Source organism: Opisthorchis viverrini, assembly GCF_000715545.1.
Source record: "Opisthorchis viverrini unplaced genomic scaffold opera_v5_254, whole genome shotgun sequence".
NCBI classification, from domain to species: Eukaryota; Metazoa; Platyhelminthes; class Trematoda; order Opisthorchiida; family Opisthorchiidae; genus Opisthorchis; species Opisthorchis viverrini.
The window spans coordinates 219,841-246,374 of record NW_008751906.1 but is presented as its reverse complement, the minus strand read 5'-3'; the positions used below and the strand labels follow the sequence as shown (position 1 = coordinate 246,374).

At 41.2% G+C, this 26,534-nt stretch overlaps 1 protein-coding gene across 1 annotated transcript in view; it reads right to left on the bottom strand.

The window, feature by feature from the left end:
* Positions 1-7,002: 7,002 nt before the first annotated feature.
* T265_14723 (hypothetical protein) overlaps positions 7,003-26,534 on the bottom strand; it is a gene marked incomplete at both ends in the record, with an annotated part of 30,888 nt that continues 11,356 nt past the window's right edge. Inside the window, 3 exons of the mRNA XM_009174958.1 lie at positions 7,003-7,176; positions 16,503-16,632; positions 22,467-22,719. Coding sequence (XP_009173222.1) covers positions 7,003-7,176; positions 16,503-16,632; positions 22,467-22,719 — 557 coding nt within the window. The remainder of the gene's footprint in view (positions 7,177-16,502; positions 16,633-22,466; positions 22,720-26,534) is intronic.

Sequence of the window (26,534 nt, the reverse complement as noted above, 5' to 3'; positions counted from 1 at the left end):
AATAGCAACACTGAATATGCATGCTAATCATAAATCATTCGGGAGCTATCAAGAAGAATAGACATCCCTTGCAATTCAATATCTATGAATAGCTACTGTTTACATATTTGCGTTACACGGTCAAACTGAAGCAACACACAACTTTTCGGGTAGTCTGTTATCTACTATTTAGATCCACATACTGTTTACGCGGTTGGTGCTTTAGCCAACCCCAAACAGTTGGCGGAACACCGGCAGTGAATAAAATAGGGGAATTCTTTATGTTATGGTTAGGGTTGTTGATTGGAAAAGACCTATAGAGAAATTATTGTTATTGAGGAACACCTGCTAATAATGACTCGTAGAATCATAATAGTAGTACAGGACAAGCCGGATGGAATAAAAGGGACACCAATTCGTAGGGTCAGTGCGTTAGCACTCCAACGTAAACACATGCCGCTGATCTTATGGAACGGTTCGGGAGAAAAGTTAAACATAAATTCTTCATTCTGACTAGCGAACTTCATATGGTTTGCATAGTGAGTAATTATGTACAATTTGAATGACATAGGTTGCACAGTAAACTGTCCGAAAAACGCCGTTTCTATAGTCGGTTTCTTAGGTGGTCTTTACTGAGGGACGTGAATGTTGCAATTTTCCTCACGTTTTATCGTCACCTTGTTTTCTCAAATCCCCGCTAGTCCAGGATGTCAGTCTGGCGTCCAGTGTCGGTCGAACCTCGGGAAAAACCCTTGTATAGAGTCGCGCGCATTTGAAGGGATTCATCATATTTCCCTCTTTTGTATAAAGTTGAGGAGGACCTCGTATCTCACGCTTCAGCCTCCGCCTCATTATGCCCAAAGGTTCTCACTCACGTCTTAAAATATATGGTCATTTGTTCCAGACCAAAAGGCAACTTTGTAGAATAATTACCATAGTATGTAGTCACTTAGTCGGTTGAAGTGTAACAAGAGTTTCCCGTTCATCTGTCCCTACTGCGTCTATAATTCTCACAAGCATCATTCCGGCTCGATCTTGAGTGTTGAAAAACTGAACAACCAGTGATTCACCAACCATGTTGGAAATCTTCAGAGGAACGATGATTTCAGTCAGAATGAAAATTACAATGTTATGGGTCTGTTTGTTCCCCGGAAAGAATGAAGCGCGATTGCACTTCGTTAATTTAAGCAGATGTTATCGTGAGCCAATCATGAAGTACCAAAATATGTTCATACATTCTGTCACAACCATTTGAATTTAAATTAAATAAAATAAACTAAAATAGTAATCATTTGGAGGGATAGTGAAAAACCTGATGTGCTACTAAAGTAATTTGAATAGGAAAAATAATAGTTGTTGAAACCCATGTAATAGTGAGTGGACGATGAAGCATTCTAATATTATCTGCTAATGGCTGCTTCAAACCAAACTATGGATGAAGTAGATGAGCTGGAAATATCAACTCTTTCACCACCGGTTTCTCAAATTTTCATGAAAGGATTAGTATGATTCATGTTACGTCATATGAAGCTTGAGTACTTGGGAACATAAGCGAAAATAGCTCACTTACTTATTTCGATCAAGCTATCAAAGACAATTGACTTGAATAGTTCAGATGTGTGAAATACGCAACTTCAGGATAAACCTCTCTGCTTCCCATGCCATAACTTTGCTTTGTAGAGACCTTGAACTGGTCAAGTCAGGACCCCAAAATTTTTCGATTTGTTGAAAGCTCTTGGGAGAAGCTAGTGGCTAGTTTGTCCTGAATGCTTCATTTCCTATCGCGTAATGACATATCCAATCCCCCCCCCAGGTGCCCACTACTGTCTACCAGTATTTCCGTGGCGGAAGAATAACTCGTTTCCGAAGGATAGCAGATACATCTTTGTTGGATAAGAAAGACGTCTTTAGATAATGGCCGGCCCAGTCAGCAATCGTGCTTATGATACTATACGTCTATTCCTGAATACATCAGCAAGACAGCTGATTATACAAACCATCATGCTCGACATTAGAGACCTTCACGTATCTCTTTCGAAGATCATTAACTTGTGTTTTAACTGTCCCTGGACCACATTATTGCCGCTGATGGTGTCGTTTGATTTTCCTCGTGACGGCATCTGACCAATGGATCCCTTGGATACTTTTCAACGTTTCATCTCATTTTCGCCTTTATTAATGCGCAACCTTCTTACTTAAGGATCCTTCCGTCAGCTTCACTGTGCCTATGTTTTTGTGGATGCCTATGAATGTTGCGGCTCATAAACTCACAGAAGTACGAATCAACTTATACGGACATCCTTGATGAACTCACTTAAAAAGCCAGGAAACTACATTTTCTTTCAGACCAGGTAAGCGCAGTCAAATTTTTTTGTGATAGCTTTCCACCGTTCGTGGCCGAGAATGTCTATTCTACGAGATCCTTGACTGGGATAACCTAGGTGTTGTTCGATTTGAGGATGTCAACTGTTGCTATCATCTACGAACCGTTTCTGCCAAAGTCAAACGCTGTTGTTTTATACTCAGTCTTGGACTGTCTCCAGGATCACGTTCCCAAATCTCTTCTTCGTAATGGTTTTGGCCCTATACTGTGGCTAATAGGACGATTCCTGAAGTGCATTGGAAGTCAAAACAATCTTTAAGTTGGTTTTTAGCCTAAAATCATTTTCTTTGAACTATATCTCCATGCGAGCAATACACATTTTGACATACAGGATGCAACGTATTGGAATCCTCTTTTGCTCTGTCACTCGATCTTTAGGTTAATCATGTTCATTAAGTAAGTTGCTCCCATTAAACACTTGGTACATTCAACTGACTGTTCTTTCTCCGTTGCAGCAATCATATCCTTATTTTATTTATCGGATACTAATTTATACATAGGAATTCACGCATATAGGTAGAACAGATTACCAGACGTTCGTGTGCTTACCGGGTCGTTTCACACTATGGCGTCTTGGATGAACTAATATAATCTTCAGATTGTCCATTACAAATCATATTTTGGGAGCCAACAGAGTGAAAAAAATTTCCATCTTGCTAGTTGTCCTCCGGCTAGGAATTAGAAGGCTCAAAAGCAAGCTGCGTGCAGAATGAAGCGGTGTCATCATTTTTCCACTCATGAGAAGGCTGAGGTGAGCAGTTATCAGACTCATTCACAGTTCCATACAGTAATTCTCGTTTTACTGGCATTCCCAAAACTGACTCAACTCGGTACAACCTAGAATTTTTTGGCATTCTCTACTTCTATTCGGTATACACACCTATTTGACTGATGCTGTTTTCGTCGCATGTCCGGTTTGACATTAACTGAGCGCTACATTGACAGGTTTTCCCGTCCATTACATTTGACGTGATGACACGACCCAGGTCAACAAACTGCCGTGAAATGAAACTAGCCCAAGTCATCCTGGTGGAGTGCATTTAGTCTTTACATCCGTTTTCAATTATCCGATATGTGATTTTTGATAACTGAATTCTTGACGTGTTAACACCCATTTATGAAGTGAGTTTGTGGGACTTTTGTGAGAGGCAGAAACTTGTTTCGTTTTTCTGTTCAAATTGTTCGGACTGTTCGGAAGAAAAGGATCTCAATACTAATTCTACAAATCCCACTAAAGCCTACAATTAACAGACCTGCCAATTGTTTTCTTACTTGGGCCTAATTTCATTTGTTTGGATGTGGAATATGGCGGAGATTCCCCATCTCTTCTGGGTGCTAAACGTCTTACCGAATTTGGGCTTCAAACATTGCTGAAATAAGATGTTTTAAACATTGACAGCACTGGAGTGGCGTTTGAGGGAATTTAATTTCACATGTGAAATCTCACATCTTATTTTAGTGCACGAAAGTGCTTGAACCAGACTGAACGGAACACATTTGTTCAAGCCAACATCAATTTTTTCGTATGCACTCGCTGTTTCTGCACGTGGTGCACTACTTGCCTGCACATGCGCTCCGCACCTCAAATGATTTTCCTCACAACCGTGTTTGGTAATATATTCCCTAACACGGACTTGCACCATTGTTCTGGTTTTGGATCAGTGGTCACAAAGATATCCCTGTGAAGACTTATTTCAGTTTTTCGGTTGTCACTGCTAGCTACTAAGCCGACGAACACTGTTTAAGGGAAACAGTCTAACGAAAATGCATTTAGTTTAACTTGAAATTAAATTGGATGTTACTAATTGAATCAGGCGATGAATCAAGAGAAATGTGTCGTGTTTACTTCTGTCTACTAAAACAGAAGTAGAAGCTCAGCCATTCGAATATAGAATATTAACTGACGTGAATATCCGTTAAATACTCGAGTAGCAGTATGAAGCACCGGTAATCCTGACTTGTCTCGTGTTTTACTTAGTGTGCTGAGAATTTAGTGCACTCTTAGTTGGTGGACTTACCTAGTTCACTAAAAGTACGCCCTAATATGTCGTTTTCCCCGGCAAAAACTTCGACTTTTTCAATGTTAAAACTTTCCTTTTGTTTTCTCATTATCATGAATGCTCTCAGAGTAGTAAACTCATGACGTTCAACATTTTACCGCTAACTTAGAGTACTTTCATTGATGCCACATTCTTCAGCTAGAGCACAAGCGTTGACCGGTGTTCCCATCTCGCCTGATGATGGCACACACTCGGTCCTGCCTCACACACAACATGAGTTAGTCTTCCATTTGAGACGTCCTCATTTAACAAGCCCGTCAGTAAGTGAAAATTTGAAGCGACTGAAGTATGAGCCACGTTGTATCCTATCTTATTGTGAAATCATCAGTCTGCTCTTTTGCCGCTGGAGACCGAATGGTTAAGCATTCGACCAGTGGGAGTCTGGAGTTTGAAACTCTGGAATAGTTTCATGAGATATGCACTTACAGGACGAACCGTTAATTGGAAACTACCAAATACCCTCCTACTAGCTTAATATCCCACACAACCCTGAGAGTCAGCTGCTTACTGGCATCGAAATTTACCAGGTTTTATTACATTGCCTATACAAACGATCAATCGATGAAACGTAAATGTGACCGGCGTAGATGGTGGAACGCAGAGTAAAATTTTCCACTGACACCTTGACACCTATCTAGTGATCGACAGCTGATAATCGTTCCTCCTTACGTGTGGGACCTACAGGTTGAAACTTAGGTTGGTGCAGCAGTTTTGGGGTGCATGCGACAGTAAACGTTTAGTCACGGAAGGATTTTGTCACAGTGCTTGGAAATAAGTTGATCTTCTGCCAAGTCAAGTCTTGAGACGAGACAAATTCGAAACGAAACTGCTGACTATCGCTAAACAGTCGACAATTAGACCCGTCTTTTTAGAACGTGGATCTTGAGAATCATCAAATGGATCACAATGCTAATAAACAGCAAATTCTAAGCGTGTCAACATAATTGGTAGTGCGGAATAAGGCTAACATCAGGCTCTATGCTATTACGCATCTCGTGACACGGAACCTTTGGTCACCACTGCGATATTCACACTTTAGATGTGATCATATGGTGAGCATTGCACACATGCAACTCTTGATATCTTTCTATAGCCACAAAGTGCACCATTCATCGTACAACTCGCAAATTGTGGCTTACAAATCTAGTAGATCGCCTAGTGTATTGTCCAGATGGTCGCCAAATCAAGGTGTCATTAGCATTCCAAGCTCTCAGTATACCTTAAGCCGGGCATTTCGTAGCCATTTTTTTATAACGGAACACGTGAATTCGCCAGGTCTCTCAGTTGTTCAGCGACCGACTTTAGTCCTCCCGCTGATGGATCGCTTATGTTTGCAGGCGTAACTGGGTTGCCTGGATTCTATTTAATCCACACACTTCCGTCATACTTCTCCATGGATTACGCTTTGAAGTTTTGAAGTTGGCGGACTAAACTTCAGACCCGGTTTTTCTGCCCCACTGCAAAGAGGGGCACAAAAGGCCTGAAAACGTCTGTCCCTTTAACTGGTGCCCCGTTACAATGGGAAGTGCTTTTGCAGAATCTGAGGTTTCTCAGAATGCAATGAAGAACGCTGACGTAACGATCAACACAGCAGAAAAATCATTGTAGTATCTTTGAAGTCAAACTTAAAAATTAGGTATACTTTTGTTAAAAAAACAAGCAACAATAGGACTGGAAAACCGATTACTGAGGATGAAATTTACTGAAAGCTCAACTAAAAAATTCCTAATTATAGTTGGTCTAACATTTAAGATGGTCAACTGAGACCGTAATTTCTTTTGACTTACCGAAATTGCCTTTGAAGGAAGTTAGCATTACTAGAAAAACTAATTACACGCATTTTGTTCCCGACTTACATCTGTGGGCAACCATCGAGCCTCAAGGTCGGTTTGTTATTGCGAAAAGAAATTTGGGGCTCAACGTGATGATACAATTTGATGGTAACATGAATGTTGTTGATTTAAAATAAATACGTGTACTTCATCGTTGTAGGTGTAAGCAAAAGATGTAGAATTTGTCAGGCAACATTTATTTTCACTTCTGAATATGAGTTCAAGTAAGGATGCAAGAGAAATCGAAAACACCATCCGAAAGGGCCTGCGCTTGGGACCGCTGGCTGTCCGAAATACTAATTTATCAGCTGAACTTATGCATTTCGACTTCAATCTAATCACTGATGCGCCATGTCTCAACGGACCAGAGTTCTGTCCAGAGCATATATATATTTCTCTGTATATTGAGGTCTCATTCAAGCTAATCAAGGTCGTCATGACCCTCCATCAACGCAGTTCAGATGATTCCGAAGTACATTGAATCCAGTTGAAGTTCACGCAAGGTGCTCATTGACAGGGCTCAGAATCCGCTAGACATTAAGGAGGCGAAATAGTGCGCCGGCTCAGTACCTATGTGGAGTATGCCCAGTACTGTCTGAAGCTCCTCACTTCACCAAATTTTATGCTTGTCAGCAGTTACCTCTTTCATACCTATTCATCCAAATATGTAAGTACATCCATACTACCATTAAATATGACTAAGGTAGACTGGTAGACGCCACACATTTAAACAAATCACAGAACTCACCTGCACTGCTTGATAAATAACAAAAGGCTTTTCTTTGATCGTCACGACACGAACTTTGAATTTACTTGGCCGTCCCTTTGGTGGTGAATTGGACCCTCCAGGCCAGGTGACGCCATCAATCAGTAGCCGAGATATTTGTTTACCCCACTTATTACTCATGGACCATGTGCCGACCTGAAATCAAATCAGAAATCGGGAAGGTTCGAATTATTCATATGTTTTTCCAAGATGTCTGACGTTTTTCTTTAATTCGCTTGACATTCACCTGCAGGTAAAGCTGACAAAGTATTCACTAGCGCGGAAGTCAATCTCTGGACTCTTACAAGCATACAATATATTATCCAGGAGAGCAGTAGCTTCACGTACCTTTTTCAAAACCAGTTTTCTAAAACAGATGGCGCACGGTGCAAAAGAGGGACAAACATAGTAAAGCACTCATTAAACACGTTTCAGTTTAGCAATCGTGCTACAGCCAGTGTGTAAAATTTAGAAGCCATTTTGTTTCCGTTATTTTGGACAGCTTCTCAATACAATTGATCGGATCAGTCAGAGGCTTCTAAGGCCAAACTTTTGGCAATTGAGACTCACCATGTTCCTGGTAAAGTTGGTCTGAGCAATACTAACTGGGTACATTCAACCTTACTGCAAACTTCTTTTAGTAACCGGCGGAAATGTTCAGAACGGGTTTTAAGCAGATTGATGGTAACTCGGGGTCTGCGCCTACATGAAGATCCCCAAAAAGGCTGTCGAAGAGTTTTAGCGACTTTGTGAGTAGTTTTCTTTGTGAATGAAAGATGTATTTTTCAACTGTGGGTCTGAGTATTATGATTTAGACGACACTGAAAACGACACTATAGAACGGTCGAATTACTCTCTTACACATGTCCCTTTACCTCCTTTGGCTTGAAAATGTCGCCCTTTCACTCATGAGCAACGGAAAAGCACCATAAACTGGACACCCATTCTGAAATTTTAGTTCGTGTTTACAAATGATTGACCCGAGTGTTGTGGACGCGGAAAACCATTGTTGCTACCCCTTATCCTCGTAATTCTGAACAAGCTTGGATGTTTTCGAAATCCGACCAAGACAACCTTTTTAGCTCCTTTATCTCCTACTGGCACACCTGATTCTGGCGTCATTTAGCCTTTAGGTAATTGCTGCGTGTGAAGCTGTAAAAATAGAATGCGGCTAACCCTCTTGCTGATTGTATAGCATCCTGTGATTACAAAAAGGATAACATTCAAACCAAGTATTTAAGAATTTCCGACAAGCTGAATGCTCGATGACCCGGTGACGAGGCGCTCGTGGTCTGTGAACGCCCTGATTGCCCAAGTTTGGTTTGTAGACCAGCCTGTACTCCGAAATGCCAGCATGTCTCTTGATGGCCTGCACCAATAGACTAGTCGGTGTACTAGTTTAAGTATATTCAGTTCCATTTAGCACCTATGCTTATTAATAATGAATATTTCCCGTAGGATGCATCTTAGGCTGATTGCGCGTGAACACTGACTCCTAAATGACAGTTTGTCTACACCCATGTGACTAACATTTGGAGTCGAATACCAAATAAAATCAGTGCACGATGCTTCTAAGATGATGAATCCAAATGACAAATTAAAAGACCACTGAAGAAGGTAGACTGCGCTGTATTCTACTGCGGATCCGAATGAAACCAGCAAAAAAAACAGAAAGTCCTCCTATGGAGAGAAAAACTAATTAACAAAGATTAGGAAGCAAAACGTGTTATATGCATGCAGCTGCCCGTCTCTCGGGGACTGTTTAGTTTCGTGAATAGAATCAGAAGCTGCTTCAGTTGCGTCATAACGTGCCTATTCTGTGGTTCAAAGTGGCACTAGATTCGTTTCAGAGATGACTGTGCAAACGTTTGGGCTAGAAGCATCGATAAATAGAAAGTGACAACATGAGACGTGGACGTCTGAAATGCTGTTCTGACACGCAGGTAATTTGCGAAGGAGCACGATAATGTAGCGTAAAAGGTCCCTGTCAAATTAATTCACGATACCCCACTGAGTTTGCTGAAGCAGTGGTACACTATAATGGAGACTGTGTCCTGTTTTTCGAAAAGCGAAGAAGCGTTGGAAATCAGGTTATTCATTTGCGGAAATCATTGGTCGTGCGCAATTCTGAAATCTCGAAGAGAACATCCAACCCCTGAGCTCTAAATTATAATTTAAATAATTTACCATGACTGGCTGATAAACAGTGCAATGGACTGGGGGCCTTGGAATCAAGACTGACCATGAGCGTATCATCAGATGGCGCCAGTTTCAAAATGAATTAGCAACGAATGCCTGAGTTCTCGGTATATTTTTTTTGGACCTGGTAAAGAATAACAGCAGATGCAGTCCATTTGACACGCCGATTATATTCTCCTTAGTTTACATCAGTGTCAATGACTTGCACACAGCACCACATTGGGATTCACGAAAAATTAAGTAGCTGAGTAAAAGATGCATTGGTGTCTATTGTTTCAGTGATTTTCATGAGGGTCACATGTTATGTCCGGGGTTAGTCAAAGACCTTCAGCTTAGCCACTAATTAGCCTGACGATGTGTGTTTGGGCGGGATAGTTGCTTTATTACACTGAACCATACGGAATTGATGGACGATACTGGTGTAAAGATGATGCTACTGATGGGGAAGCATGTGAGTAGTATGTGTTGTTCTTTGAATTTCCCATTGCGTCTCTTGAAAAGGGGAGAATTTGTGGAGTCACTTTGAATCAATTGCTTGGATTTGAGCAATGAATGATTGGAGTCAATGAATATCCAGGAAAGTTGAAGAAGACGCGTTTAGGAGGAGATGGATGTTCAGTTTTTGTAAATAAGATGCAAATGAGAGTTATGCTTCTCTGTCCAATAGTCTGTATCCTGTCAGTTAACATTTTCTAATGAATAACTCCGCAGCGAAGGGCCTTCCTCCTTTCACCGGTGACTGATGTCACTTTCCAATGTTATGCTGTCAAGTTTTGTTGGGCTGGTGACTTGTGACAGGCTCCTGCAGGTTAGCTTGAAAATTGTATTAATTGCGATCTACTTTGGCTCTAAGGGCTTACGCGCAGTTCCACATCTGCCTCCGCCCAAACCATCTCTCTTATTGCTATGTGAAGAGGTCCAGCAACTCGATTACTGATGGTCACCAAAATCGACTGTAATATTACTCAAACCTCGATCTACAGCATTAGGATATTCATGAAAATATACAGGGCTATTATTGAAAGGAGAAATAGCCTTAGCTTCAAACTTGGTTAAAAAAAAACGCGGTTAAAATCCATTAAACACGAAGTTTAATATCTCATTTGCGCTTAATTGTTGAAAAGTAAACATTTTCAAGCGTACTAATAAACCTTCCTAAACGCTATTTGAATACTGAACAATAAGAAGTGAACACTGCAATGTGGTTTAATAATTTCCATAGTGAGCTCCACCCTCCATCAGATGTGGGGACGGAGCTTGGATACCACGTCAACTACTCAAGCTTCACCAGTAGTGTATACCATTATAACGGCATTAAAGGTGCCCTGCGGTTAAAGTTCACTCCACCCAAATGCACAATAATGTTGTCTCTTTTGGTGGCGACGGAAAGTTTGCAAGGCATTTACTAAGCTCGAAAAACAGAACAACAGTCACCTGAGCAACCACCAATAGAGTTCACCCCGGTTGATTTCTAAGAGATATTTTGGAGGAAACGGAATCTCTTGTCTCCATCCAAGGCTAAAGTAACTGACCTCGGTGGCTTCAGTGAATCAGCCTCTTCATCCAGTAGTAGCTTTATTTCACAAGCACAAGACTACTTGACAGTCAGTGGCACTCTTAGACAGACGGACACATTTTGTACAGGTTTCAGAGGTTGTTGGTCTGTTCACCGAGCTTGGTAGCGCACCCGAGCTACCTACATTCCACAACATTGTTAACTGATGCTGTCGAGCAGGGATTATTTTACTGCTTTGGAGTAAATATTTAGGAGCGGTAATTCCTTCTCAATTGTGACGTCTTTAAGCCACTGACCAGGTGAAAACCCAGGGAGTAAATTTCAGCCGATTGTATTTACTATAACCAACTGATTTCCTGAGAACACACAGAAGACTTCAACCGATAAATTTTCGTCACTAAATAGCCTAGTTGTTGGCATCCACTTCAGGATGCTCGTCGCTTCCCAAGGATGCTTCGTGTCATTTTCTGTCCTCGGTGATGAAGGTTGTGGTGTTTCGGCTGGCATGCTAATTACAATGCCTAGCTAAAAGACAGGTTTCACAACCATCAGGACACTTCAGAACAAGCGGACTATTTGAGAAATGATTATAATAAGAGGGAAGAATTGTTGCAACTTGGAGGGAACGTGCCAGTATAATCAAAGTTTGTGCATCACTCGGCCTGTCATTGACAGTTTCGGTAGTCGCACTAATTGCGCTCCTGATCATGCAAACTAAATGACAGCTGACGTTGACGACAGGATTATCGACTGATCCGGTCATCAACGGTTTTCAGAATTTGTTACCCGATCTACTTGTTAATAAAGTTCTTGCTAAGTCTGATATCCCTTGTGAAAGTGTTACAGCGTGGATATCAGTCAAATGTAAGCGGTGGGACTGACGCAACGTTAGTTCAGACCAAATTGATATTGCTTGTTGAGCTGTGTCACTGTTCATAAGCGGTGGGACTGACGCAACGTTAGTTCAGACCAAATTGAGTATGCCTGGTGAGCTGTGATCACTGTTCATAGAGGTGAGGTGAACTAATAATTTGGCTGGCAGAGTTGAGAGAGTTATGTATACTCTGGCAATGATGAGCAGATGTTTTAGAGTGGGAGACGCTTTCCAGATGTGTCTGGAAAGATTCTGTGGGTCGCTTTTGACGCAGCGTTCTGGGGTTCTTAAATGCTCGAGGATAGCGCTCCTGATGTTTCATCTCTCTCCTTTTAACTACGAATCTGGTGAATGCTCTCCAGTTGTTTCGTGTTCGAGCGATATTTTCAGCTGATCAGGAACCAATTAACGCACGTGTTTGTACTTTTGGGCGACACTTGGTCTTTGAGGCGTTGGAAGACTATCAGTCACAAGGTGAATGCGGTTCTAGGCTTGGAACTGTTAATATAGTCATTGGTTGTGTTAATAGACCCATCGCTACGCTCCACTCCACCTCTTACAATATACTGATGATGTAACATCGATTGATGATGAAACGAGTCCAATCAAACTGCTGAGCGAACAAATCAGGTACCACCTACGTTACTCAAGTTACCAATGGCAGGCGTTAAATACGTCGTGGAAGATAACATATTAGTGTCGCATAAACCTCAGATGTGTCAGCCATCAGCGGAAGGCCGATAACTAATCCTTTCTTAAAAGGTTTAGAACAATGTTGCCTCTTGACTTCTGCCACAAGTTTACGGCAGTCTTCTATTAGGAGAGAAGTTTTCATGTATCATCCCCCTATAAGATTCGAGAAAACATCCACTGGGACGGGCTATGTAGGCTCGAACAGATTCGTTTTGTTTGCAACAAGACGGAACTTAGAGTGTGGGGATGATGACCTACAAATGTAGGCTTACAATAGGTAATCCAGGACGATTAAACATCGTGGCGTTTTAGTGTAATATTCAGGAATGGGATAATACTGCACTCTTCATCCTCGGGTTTGTGAGGTTTTTTGATGAACGGTTTTGAGGGTTGAAACTACTTAATCTATGTCAGTCACTCTGTTACTGATACATCGACAGCAAGGGAACGACAGTGGACTAATTGTACTAAACTCGTAAGTTGTAGAATGGCCGTGTACAAATATGTTGGTGAACGGTTGAGTGATGAGCCCGGAGCAACCCGCTAGTCTCTCAGGCACAAGAACCGCACACTCGTGGTCCATTGGCGCAAGTTTTTTCCTGGGTGAAACTAGAGCCGGATATTCGTGATTATCTGTAACCAGACAAGGGGGCGAGATGGACCAAGTGGATAGAGCGCGAATTTACTGATCGGAAGGTCCGTGGTTCGAATCCGGCCTCTACCTCTCGACTTCCCCTGTCTAGGCTTGGGTAACCTGACAGTATCCCAGCCCTCGTGCTTCCTTCGTGTGGCATGGCAGCTTGGCACCGAAAAGGTGCTACAGCTGAACAATCACTAACCCGACATTATCAGAGCGGATTAGCGATCACGACTATGTGTATGCTGATGAACAAGATACAAACATCTGAAACGTTCGGGTCTTTGATGAATTCAACAAAATCAAACTCGTCATTGGCTAGTTCTGCATGCATAAGTTTCGAAAGTTAGTTCTGCCTTCTATACTGGAGTAATGGCTAGCTGCATAGCAAACGATATGAGTAGTGTCATCAACAGCATTTATAATAAAACTACGGCTTCCCACAAGCATCTCCGTTTTAATATCTACGAACCGAATTCATGATGGGCTACGTAGATAAAATAGCATAGCAAATATGCCACACAACTGTGACAATCCCAATGTGGGGAATTATAGAAACGCTCGTTGACTTGTGGTATAAATCACAATAAGATGTTAGGACGTCTGGATAAACTGTAAAACAATCATTAAACAAAACCCATTAGAGCCCCAAAACCTTCCTAATTAAAAAATGCCTAACTGGGTGTTGAATGCTTTGGAGGTTTGTACTGAGCAGCGATCTTGTAAGAAAAGCGGTCTAGATTTTAACAAGATTTCAAAAGTGGAACAGATTCGTTCACGACGTCTTTGAGTCACATCGTTTTGAGCTGACCACAAACGAATGCATTGATTTATATAGGGTACTTGACATCAAAACACAAAACGTTGAAAAGAGACTCCGCTAATGCGGCATCATTTATGGATGGATTTTACGGCGATAGCTTGACTGAAAATGTACCGAACCTTTGTCGTACGCTTGCAGAGTTATTTTGGCGCATCCTTTGAAAATCAGATATTTCGCCGTGAAGAATTTAGACCTGAAATTTGAGAGCTATCAAACAGTCGCTCAATCTTACTTTTAAAGCTTGTTTAAAATTCGGAACTACTATTCTCATACTGACATTGAGGTCTTATCCTAATGTTTTTTTGCTTTAAGAATATCGATTTCTTATGTGAAGTGTAGGTTCTTTTATTGCATGACCAAATAACGATGGCGCACATAACGTCGATACACTAGATCATCACCACAACTTTTTTCTTCTGGTTGATCGGCCCCGACGATACTGTCACCCGTGCCTCCGACATGTGGTTGTGCTACGCTGGCCTAACTAAAAGACAGTTTTCATGGGCTGCTTATTAGAACGCCAAACAGAGTTGACATTTGAAATGGGCAAGCGCTAGTCGCTAGACAGAACGAGAATACTTGCAATCACTCGATCGATACTGGTTTCACCTGCTACGAATCTAGTCCACGTTATGGTCCTGATACGCTCCGGCTAGATGTCGTGTGAGATGACACACTTTAAACCTCCCTCTATTGTTTGGTGTCCATACTTCCACTTCTTTAGTAAATTATTTTGCTGTTTATTAGTTTTGTGAGGTGAATCAGTTAGGCACTCTCAGCCCTACTGGACTCACGGTTAGCGTTAGACAGGATTGTAGGAAGGTGATACGCGAGCCGAAGTCCAGGCAAATGTTTGAAACTCGAAAGCAGCTTGAGTTCAAAATACTTGACGAATTATTTCAGAATGAGCAAAAAGTGTGCAAGGCGGCAGAGAGCTCTCATGTATCGAAGACTGGAATTAACATCGGGCAGAAAAACCTCAAGAACACCTCCATACCGCTTAACATATGAACATAGCCAAATCAGAGCATGGAGCCTCTGATAGATTGATAGATAAGAAGGGCCAGTAGAGATTTGGCAAGATGAGATATGTGAACACTCGGATATAATCACCCAGACACCTTTTTATCAAGCAACTGAATGTATCAAACACTAACCACCTATGTAAACATGGATTAAGGCGGTTTATGAGTGACCATGTGTGAGAGGCTGTATAAGAGTACACATACGTTAATTACAACATTGAGGTGGGGAATCATGCTTGCGATAAATTCTTTGAAAGTACGTCTTCTGGTACCTTGGCTGCTCCCATCAACCTCATATGTATATCCGTGATATGACCTGGCTTCAAATTCTATTCTTCCGTTTCTCACACTTGATCCTTCATCATGAGTTACAGGTACCCGTTGTTTTTATGTGTTTTTTATTCGAATTTGCGGATGAGCCCATACAATTTTAATAAACGGCTTGGTTCGATTTATTTGAGCTAGATCCGAGTTAATATGCAGTTGTTCCATCCTCCTCTCACTGCACGGTTGTCTAAACTTGGCCAAAATATGCAGTTTATTTACCTATTGAAGTTGCATTGTAGTTTCCTCCGTGACTAGTTGATCAGTTTTTTTGAAAAACCTGCAGAAGAACAACATTGTGACTGGCATTTCTGAATCTCCGCCCTATACCACCTGGATTCGGCTGGATTTCAACTAAGCAATATTCGCTCTTCAAGGGTAAGCAAGCTTCGTTTGTAGCTAGTGTGACATTTTTCGCTTCTAAGATGGTCTAATGAGGCTAGTGACCATAACTAATGCCACTGCTGTGTTCCGCCGTTGAAAGTAAGCTTCCGGATTCGCATAAAACTGGCTCATTTAGACACTTTTTTCCCAAGTTCTTTTCGAAATAAACGGGAATCCACCTCACGGGGTTTCAGTCACGCAACCCTCCCAGTTTAAACGCAATTTGCCGTTTGGCAGTACGAGTAACTCGCACTTCAACAGGATTTAGCACCATTTATCTTTCCAGCAAGGAATCAACATCACGTGATCAAATTTTAACTGCAATTGAATCACGAATTAAAACCAAGTTAATAGAAATTTCTCGTCTCTATGAAATGAGTGCGATCAACTGCGACAACGAAACCCAAAGCCAATGTTCAATCACCAGGTTTTCAAATGGTTATACAGAAAAGAACCATTTGACATCAGAGGAGAGTTGGTCTTTACTAGTAAAGAGAGCAGACTGAAACGGCTTTATTTCTCTTATCCCTTTGGAAAGGACTGCAAGTGTCAACAGGAAAGTTCAAGGATGCAAAGAAAGTGAGCGTGAAGCATGATCACCATTCCTGGTACGATGGTGACTCTCGCAAAACGTACATTTAAGGCAGTTGAAAGTGTGTCTAAGGCGTTTGAGGTTGCAGTAATTGGCTGGGTGGCTCTAGAGGATACCGTTGTGACCCCAATACTTATCAACACAAGGTGGTTTTGAATTGTGTCGTGTAAAAATTTGCAGAGTTGCACAGTGGTTGCCAGCAATCCGCTATTCCTCTTCGCACGGTCCCATAAAAAGGATGGGTGAAACTAGTGGATCTGAAATCTTAGACCGCCAGAAATAACGCTTCGGAAATCGCTTAATAAACTAAATAACTAGCTCATTAATTAATTAACAATTACTAATTTGATAAATACCCAAAAATGAGGTGGTCTTTCAATGCCAATGAGAGACAAGAAATGTTTCATTGACTTACCTTGTGCCAGTCCATTTGTCCGGTAGAAGTTCTTGAATTGTACACGTACATTGTGGAGACGTTCAAGCCTCCGTTAGGAAGGAAGCTGACGGGTTCTTGTTGATATGTGAAGGTCAACGAGCGCATAATACTATAAGGAAAATAGGATATCAAGATATACTGACAGCTGTCTGCATAAACGGTTGTATTGATGGAAATTGCACAACCCACTGTGTGAATTAATACCATTACCAAGGCAACTTTTAGTTTCCGCAGAAGGGGATACTTCTTATGTTATATGTAAATAAGCAGCATTGTGAAGGCACGTTTCAATAATACTCATAAGATCAATGAAAACTAGGAACATCTCACTATCAGTGTTGCTTCTCTGGTGATTGTATCTCCATTTACTTCACTTCCCAACTTTCAAGGATTTCACGACACATTCATTTGTAAGATACGTTGGTGTTGATGGGTGGGTGAACCGGGATCTAGCTGAATCTTTCGTTTATGTATACAGCCGATAGTCTGTCGAATGTTACAGGAAGAAGCATACTTACGGTGTCCAAATGCACTTCAAAGATACAGATAGGATCGATGAATTTTGGAAACAAATGTTTAACACGACGTGCGAATGAAGCTCTTTAAATGATTCTAGAAGTAGCGGAACAAAAAAATATGTCAGGAATACTATGAGATATATTGGTCACCCTGGCCGTGTTGATCGTACTGGTCACACCACTCATAGTGTCACAGAATGAAAGTAGATTGGATTGGAATGAAGGAGTTCTTAGTACAATGACTGGACATATGAGAAATCCATTGGTCCCTTTTCAGACTGTCAGTAACCGGTTGGATTTGCACCTGTTACATTAGCTATCGAGATTTCCCATATCTCATGCCTGATAAAGCTTTCCTTTTATTTCTGGAATGTTTGTCAAAGTGCAAAGAGAACAAACTAGTTTTTTCCGGACCGCACTTTTTTCGCTGTCTAGAGCACGTGGAACAATGCGCTAGAGAATATGCGCTTGCGTTGTCCTCATTCAAGTAGTACTGGCCATCCAGTGAACTGATAATTTCTGATGGACGGACTGTATATCTGTTTGCTGTCCAATTCTCACCCACACTGTTCGTATATCTACTCTTCCAAGAGGGTTCTCCTTCATTCACCTGGGGACCAAGCTATTGTCCTTTCTGTTTTAAAACGGAAGAGAAACATTATACCAGTTAGAATGCGTCTGAGTCAGGGTCAGCTGGCTGCATATTTAAAGATCAGACAATGTAGGGGACAATATGCTCATGCACAGTGATGACCCAATATGCTTTAGCTTGCTCGAAATTCATGTGCTGCATAAGTAAGGAGCTTGAACACAAACATTGTTCACAAACTCCATGGCTGATTGCCTTCCTGAGTGTCCATTTTCCACATTATTATATGGCCCTTACTAAAAATCTTCTTGTTTGGCATTCAGGGGCTCACAAGAATATTGTCTTTTGCCCTTGATTAAACCAACAGTCTTTGGGCATCCGGCGATGTCAGCTACGAAGTGATGTTACGACTTGTGCGAGCGGCTCAATAGCCGGTAACGTTTTGTTCTGAGTAGTTTGACTGCACCCATGTGACATGAGTAAGCGCATCTTTACATTGTAGCTACCGAAGACGGCTCTCGGCTCTCGTCCTCGAGACCTACTTTTATGCATATTTAGATTTCTTTGATGACTGCCAACTAACAAAAATTTGACTATCCGTGGTTAAACCCCATGCTGGCACCTCCAACCAAGTGGCCATCTCCTCTCCAAATGATCTGGTTCTGTACATAAGTGACTAATGTAGAAACGTTTTTGAGGTGATTACTTCGAGTGACCGAGAGTTCCATTCCAGGAGAATGTGTACAAACCATATACTCTTCAAGGAATGTAAGAAAAATGTTGGGCCGTGATGAGTAATCTCTGTCGAGGCAGGCCTCCTTGAGTAGTGATAAATCTGAAATACATGGTTGCTGGGATCGGTTATCAAAATATTTTCGTCATCCACTCATGCATGATTTTATATGCATCGGCCCTATCTGCCACAGTTTTGTGCTGTTGTATGGAGCTTCGCATTGTGACTCACACATGTCTGGAACACCCTGATTTGAATGGCCGTTTCAGGGAAAAAATTATGGACTGTGTAGACCAGGAACGACGTCATTGCTCGTATTGCAATATCTATAGTTTTGAAGTGAATCTACTCAGAATTAAAATAGAGGTAATCTAGATAGCCGGGTTGTTATCTATACCAGAATCATGTTATTGTTATAGAAGAAATGAAAAGAGCAGATAGTGATTTGGTCACGGCGTTGTTTTTTAACAGGAAGGTAAGGGAATGAATAGTAGTTACTTGGTGGAATGCTCTACTCAGTTTGGGATTTTATTGATGTATAGATAGAGGCGGTTCATCTCTTGGACGACGACTCAAGTAGTTGATGCAAAAATTGGTTTTCTCCACCGAGGTGTCCTGTCAAATCGATGAAACTAGGTTGATCAGGATCAATTGAAGGAACCTGTACTATCTGCTCCAGGTTGTGATGATACTTAAACGTCAAGTTATTTTTCATCATTAAATTAAAATTAACGTACGCTGAAAACACCATGGGATTGTTCTATCTTTGGTGATAAATATCAACGTTGCAGCTCTAACAAATTTCCAGATGTATTCGAACGAGTGGCCTCCGGTTAGTGATCCAAAACATCGTTTATCTTTAACACCCTTAGACGCCTAGCTGGCGCGAAATGAAGGAAGGATAAGAGTTAGAACTCTGTCAGGTTGTCCAAGTTTATACAGGAGAAGGCGAGATACAGAGTTCGGGTTTGAGCTACGGACCTTCCGGTCAACAAATTCGCACTCTAACCACTAAACCACTTCAATTGTTAGTGAATAAATACTGTTCTATTATGATATCTATTATGATTATCTCACGCTCAGACAAGACAAACCGTCACTGATACTTCATTTACGTCGTCACTGAGGAGTGATCGGTTGTTAGATGGCTCTTCGAATGCCGGGTACATAGAAAAGTGTCCCAATGTACTTGACTAGATCGCTTACCAGTTTTTTTCAATGTCTTAACAAAAAGTGCTCTTCAAAAATGCTGAGCATCTGTATTGAAATCTAGAATGGATGGACAAGCGAAAACTGCGATTTCATGTGGATGTCCTCACAGTTAAATGGTTGAAATCATGTTGGTGAGTACACTCATCTCTTTTAATAACACCTACGCTCTTTGCAAGCATTTGAGCGATAAAATTGTGGTATCAATCATCGTTGTATAGAAGAAAAACCAAAACTTAAAAGGTGGGATACTAACACATGCTAATACAAGTATATAGGCATACTGTATTCAGTAGTTGCCGAGGAGGAATTCCACCCTGGCCATCTATCGGCACTTGCTTCCTTTCCTTCTTGAACGATGGGAGGCTCGGGGCAAACCCATTTCCGAGTCAACTTATTAGGCGCCGAGCTAAGTTATACGCTTCTGATGAAATATAAACTGATCATCTGTTTCAAACGAATATTGCTGAATTGGGTCTGTAATAAAGAAGCATAAATAGCGATCATAATTACAACAGTGGTTGCAAGATTTTCATCGTTTCTCTCAGTTTCTAATTAATTTGACCAAGCATATCGAAGCGCTTTTTCCATGACATCATTCTCCTACCATGTTGCTTCCAAGTCTAGATTTAACCGTCCTCTAGTTCTCCCATGAAGAGTTTAGAACAAAAGAGCTCAATAGAAACACAGGTTATTTCAAGTAACGATCACAGACTTCTTTCGATGAATCAATGTATGTCTATCGCAGAACTTATTTCATATCAGATTAAGGTTAAATAACAAACAATCCTGCAACTAACGGTTGTAGTGCCGATGTGAAGTGCTACTGTGGACTAAATGCCCCTACATTCACGTGTAAGCATTCGGAAAACAAACCATCGTTATTTAGAATAAGCATTTTCCGTCCACGATTTGGCGAAATCTAGCAAACGTTGTTCGCCTGCAGTCTGACATCTCCTGCCTTGCGAATAGCTTTTGTTTGTACAACAAAAGAAACAAGGCGATTGTTTGACTCTTTTACTAACTAGTACATGCAGTTACTCGCCCTTCCTACCAAAGGAATGAAAGGACTATGATTCATTCTTTTGAATTTGCACCTCGTCGACATAGAAATCGAAAGTCGACTTGCAAGGGCTTGAAATAATTGCATCCACATTTGCATTCCCGCTACCGATGAGGTCGGCGCTGAAACTAAAAAAAAACGAGTTGTTTGTTTATCCACAACTAAACGTAGGGTCCTCATAGTTTTACGGGCAACCGTGTGTGTACCGATAAAACGCCGTTCAATATGAGCAAGCACAACGTGCCATGTGTTCATTCCTATCCGGTCTAATCACTGGACCAAAGATCCTACCTATCGTTAATTAGCGGTCCTTCACCAAAAGCATTCACCTCCACACTAATTTGGTTTTAACGGGAGCCTTGACTGAATCCCAGCTGAAGTTATTTTGTATGATATTCTTTAAGTGGACGCGTTGCGCAAAACCCCTAGTATTTTCTTGAAGGTTCGTGGTGATCGAAGGCTTGCTAAAATCTCTTGCAAAGTCAACTTCCAGTAACCCCACACTGAGGCACATCCGGCAGGCGCAGTCGCCAAGAATGCGTTAATCTTATGTTACTCTTGAATCTAAATTGTGCACAATTTGCGAACTACACTCAGCGAGAAACTAAATTAAAGTTTCCAGAAAACTTCAGTATGATGTGCTGTTAATCGTTTTCGCAGTCAGAAACAGACAGACTTCCTATTCTTAAAATCCTCCAGTAGATGAATATTTTCCGGTCACAAATGTGTACTTACTGTCCATAAGTGACCTTGTGAAGTAAATTGACATTTTCTAGCGGAGCTCATTGCTTCCTAAAATATCTGTGACTCTGAGTCTTCTGGAGAATTTGGTCAGCATATCGTCTTAATTCGTTTGACAAAAAGCATCTAAGGCGTCACTGTGGATAAGCCAAGAAATCAGCGTTATAAAGATAGGAGAGTGGAAATTTCGTCATTATTTGAAGACCTTCACCAGTATTGTCTTACTGGTGACGTGACAGAACTATCTGTAAAACCAGTTCACCAAGTTGAACGGCAACTCACCGTTCAGAGTACACGTCTGTAACAGCGAATTCAGGTTACCTTGTATCGTGCCGGTCATAATTAGGGTCGTAGAACAATAAACGGTCTGAAATGTGTTGGAGCTTAATAGTAGAAATTCGAGTTTTGAAAATAAAATAAAGATGTGCACTGTTCTCTCCAATATAGAAGCCATTCGACAGAAGCATGTGATGTGTTGAGTAATGCAAGAATATGTGGCGCTCTCTAATTACTAACCAACGCCTCCTGCCTGAACAGTATGAAGCTTCCTAATGGCTTCGAGTCACCCGAGAGACCGAGAAACATACTGGTGATGGATTTTAACAAACGAGTTCGGAAGCTGTATAGTAATTCCTGGCTTCTTAGAATAGATTTTTGTCAATTTCCATTTCTAGCATATTGGTGGATATGCTTCTCCTGATATGTTTTCCAGGTTGCCTCAACTTTTGAAAACTCCGATCCTTGTCCGCTGTGTACTACTGTTCTAGAAAAATATAAAAATTAAAAAAAACGAACCCCATATTAATGGCTTCGAGTCACCCGAGAGACCGAGAAACATACTGGTGATGGATTTTAACAAACGAGTTCGGAAGCTGTATAGTAATTCCTGGCTTCTTAGAATAGATTTTTGTCAATTTCCATTTCTAGCATATTGGTGGATATGCTTCTCCTGATATGTTTTCCAGGTTGCCTCAACTTTTGAAAACTCCGATCCTTGTCCGCTGTGTACTACTGTTCTAGAAAAATATAAAAATTAAAAAAAACGCAACCCCATATATAATCTTATTTAAAAACACGAAAGTTTACTCACTCAAACATTCGACGACCCCACTGCCAGGTTAAATGGTCCGAATCACCACACAATTTCTCTGGTTTCAGTTTATCCAAAATTTGGCGAAAATAAGCCATCCGACGTGGCTCTGAGGAATCCAGTTGACCTGTTGCTTCCGGAGGATAGAGTTTAGTTAATTGTGAGGTCAGCTCAATCAGTGAATTTTGCCAAATCTCCCTGGCCAATTCGGCGCTGGAGCGCCTCCGTTCAATGTCATTCAAGCAAATGAGTCCTGAAAAATAACGATCCATCGCAGCATGGATGCGTAAGTATCTTATAAGAAGAAGGGTTCTGTATGTAAAGAGATACGAAAAAATTTGGTCTTGAATGCAGTTTCGTTTTAAAGACTTTCAGACTGGGTTGTGCAGATGAAATGACATCCACGTTGGTGGTGCATTGTGCACTTCTAGGGAAAGCACATATGAATGAAGTCAGGTACCAGCTTGGGGCATTCAAAAGACAAACGAACACAGAAGCTAGTCAACAAGTGGGCAGAACAGTTTGGAATGCCACATGTTGTAGGGTTTGCTGATTGTGTATTGTTCACATACACATAGCTCTCGTCCTCCTGTCCTGGCCTTGCTATTCTGGTGAATTCACACCAAAGGGGGGAGGCACTGGACTCAAGTTTCGCCCTTATCATAGCCCATCAGCAGTGCATATCCAAAGGCCGTGCCAGGGTTTGAAATAAGGACACCTGAAATGCGAGGCAAAAGCGCTACCACTATTCCATCAGCGCACGTTGGACGCCTCACGTCTGAACGGGGAACGTGTTGTGACGATCGATTGTTTCATTTGCCCGTTCAGACGTGAGAATTCAGATGGAATAGTAGTAACACTTTCACCTCGCATTTCAGATGTCCTTAATTCAGACCCCGGCACGGCCTTTGGATATGCACTTCTGATGAGCTATAATAAGGGCGAAAGTTGAGTCCAGTGCTTCCCCCCTTTGGTATGGATTTACCAGTATGGAATGCATTGTATATAAATGAGAAATAGTAACACTAGTTCGAATCCGTAGACAATTTGCATTTACATTTACATGACATTAGAATAACGGGGCGGGAATATATGAATCACAAATATATGCCAGATGTCACCGCATGATTGTGCAAATAACTTTGAATGGGATCTTGGAGATAGGATTATTCACTTTAGTCTAGTTTCAGGGAACCTCCTTAAAATGTACCATTTCTGAAACTTCTGACAACACTGTGCTTGCTTTCACGGCCGAATTGAGAACTTAATTCTTGAAGTTCAGCGAGATCAGTTTATCCAGCGTTAGATGCATTCTTTTGAGCCCCGTAGAATTGTTTTGAAATTAATCGTTCTTACCCAATAGTGTCTTTCATGTTGACATTGACTAGGTTTTCCTTCAGAAACATTTATCTCCATATTTCACGCAAATATGTGCTCCGCTAACTGTGTCGATATACATAAAAGTACCTAAAAATCATCTTGTTGAACACAATTTTTAATAAAAAATATCGATTTTAGGATCGATATACATAAAAGTACCTAAAAATCATCTTGTTGAACACAATTTTTAATCAAAAATATCGATTTTAGGATATACTTCATGAGTTCGAACCACAGCCCGCCATCATAATCAATAAATCAGAGCCATTTTAACTCACTCGAGTTGTCGTTTTATGAAATTTACTGTGCAGCGTATTTACCGAAATGCTTATCAATGACTTAAAAACAATGATAAACTGAAAGTGACACCATAAAAATGGATATCCGCAAAATATTTCGCTGTATTCAAATGGTTCGCAACGAGTCGTTTGCAGGACAAGCCCGCACATATTCACAAAACGCACTTTAAAACAATCTCTCAGTGATTTCTAGTTACTGAATCGTTTAGTTGGGATAAAACTTAATGGGGCACACCGCTAAATAAATGCTTGATTTGGCTTATATCTCAAAATTTTTACGAGATTAAGGAAGAAGCTGTACAATCTAATCTGACTACATCTCAGCTGGACCCATCACGATCCCCTTCAATCATTCCAAACATTCAGGCATAATGTTTTCTCTATGTTGAGCTTCCTTGAGCCCAAAAACTTGTCGTCCGACGGTAAGACGTGATCGGAATGTAAAACAATATTTCCCAGAGTGCAATACTAAATGTAATGCACCGTATGAGTGAAAGTACTTGTGTTTGCAGTCGTTTTTATTGCATGTAATTGCTCGTAGCAACGAAATCCACTGTCCGGCAATCGACAGTCCAGAAAACACTTTGAATGCCTTCTTGAGTGCCGCTGGTAAAATATCCATGCTTCACTTCATTCTAATGAGAATACTGTGCAACATTCCGATAGGTGTACGGAATACAGACCTCAGTGCCCAAAATGTTTGCATCTAATGCGCTCTTGACAAATCGGTTTGCGTTTTTCTCTTGTCCAGTGAGTTGTAATGACCGTTTCTGTTAAGATCTTGTTTCGATGCACTTACGGCGAGTGCCTTTTCATGTATCGAAGAAGATAATAAAACGGGTGAAGATCAATGGCGGACTGTCATCCACTATAACTCTCGACTGGAGCACCCCGCCTGAACCGACTTCGTCGGTAGTGAATGAAAAGGGTTTCACTACATTTTTCTTAAATTGTCAACTCCGTAGGTAGGAAATAAAGGCGGTCGAAGAAATCCGCGCAGCACGCAATGTTGCGACGATTCACCGAAACTCAGCGTTGTTTTTGTGTCATTTGTTCAGGCTGATAATAAACGGGTGTTTTGAAACCACTGGCGAGACACTCAATTGGGACAGCATAATAAGGCATAGATGGGGCTAGAAATTTTGTTGACCGCAGAGCACATATTCCAAATAATTTGGTTTGTTTAACATGGCCAACCGATTTTAGCCATCCAAACCCGAGCATGTCTTGCTAATAAAACCAACATACGAGAAAAGGCGAAGCTGTTTCACCAGAAGTCATCCAAATAATGGATATTGTGGCTTGTTGCGGACTACCGGGATCCACAATCATCCAAATATTAGCATGAGCTAGCACTCAGTCAATTGATGGTCCCACTTATGCTTCGTCCCGTGGTCCACGTAAACTGAATAAGCTGGCTGATTTCAGATTACATGAAAAGTGCTGCGTGCCTGGATGATGTTATCTCCCACCGCAGTGTAAAATAAGTCCCTAGATGATTAGCCAAAGTCCATGAATTTTAGGTGTTTCAGCTGGATGATTGAAAATTTTGGCTAGTGACTTTTTCGCGAGGATTGCACAAATCTGCATCGCTTTTCAGGCAACAATTATGGCTCTGATTGAGTCGTGAGCTTTCCGCTATGAAGTGTTAACCACGTGGGTAATAGCTCTATCTTCATAGTCTAGATATACATGCGTAGCTGCTCGGTACGAAACTACATAAGGGTGTATGTGAAAATCTATATTAATCTACAAAGCGGTTGGACGGCTTGTGCGCTTACCAAAACTGACTACGTCCTGCCTGAGTTAATACTCGGTTATTTGTGGAAATGTTTAGGCTCGCCTCTTCAAAATCACCGCATACAAACAAAATTATCTGACCGGACTTTAATAGTTGCCTTAGGGTTTGAGCAAGTGTGCGGAACACCGTTTTATTAACTAAAGCTTGAGAACTTGGCATGAAAGTTGTTGCACCTTTGTAGCCGAAATGAAAGTGTATGATGTATATGAGCGTCAACTGACATGCTCAGACAGTGTAATACATGTCGGAAGACACGCAATTGAAAATGTTCCGAAAACGTGAATGCTAATTTAACTTTGCTGGAGATTCGAAACATATTGTCGTTGGGGCATCTAGGGAGCCATAAATGATGTTCAGAGCAAAAAGGTCACCAAAAGCCCATCGGAAGTGAATACATACTGCCAATCCAACTGTTTGCCATTATACGGATGAAAAATTGAGCCGCTTGTTTGCACGGAAACGGATTGAAGTTTCTGCCTAGCTCTGCTACGGGATGTTCCGACACCCAGTTGACGATTAGCAGCAAGGCAAGCAGTAAATTGTGTCCCAACCACAGACACGATGGGAATTTTACTTTAAAATTCATGC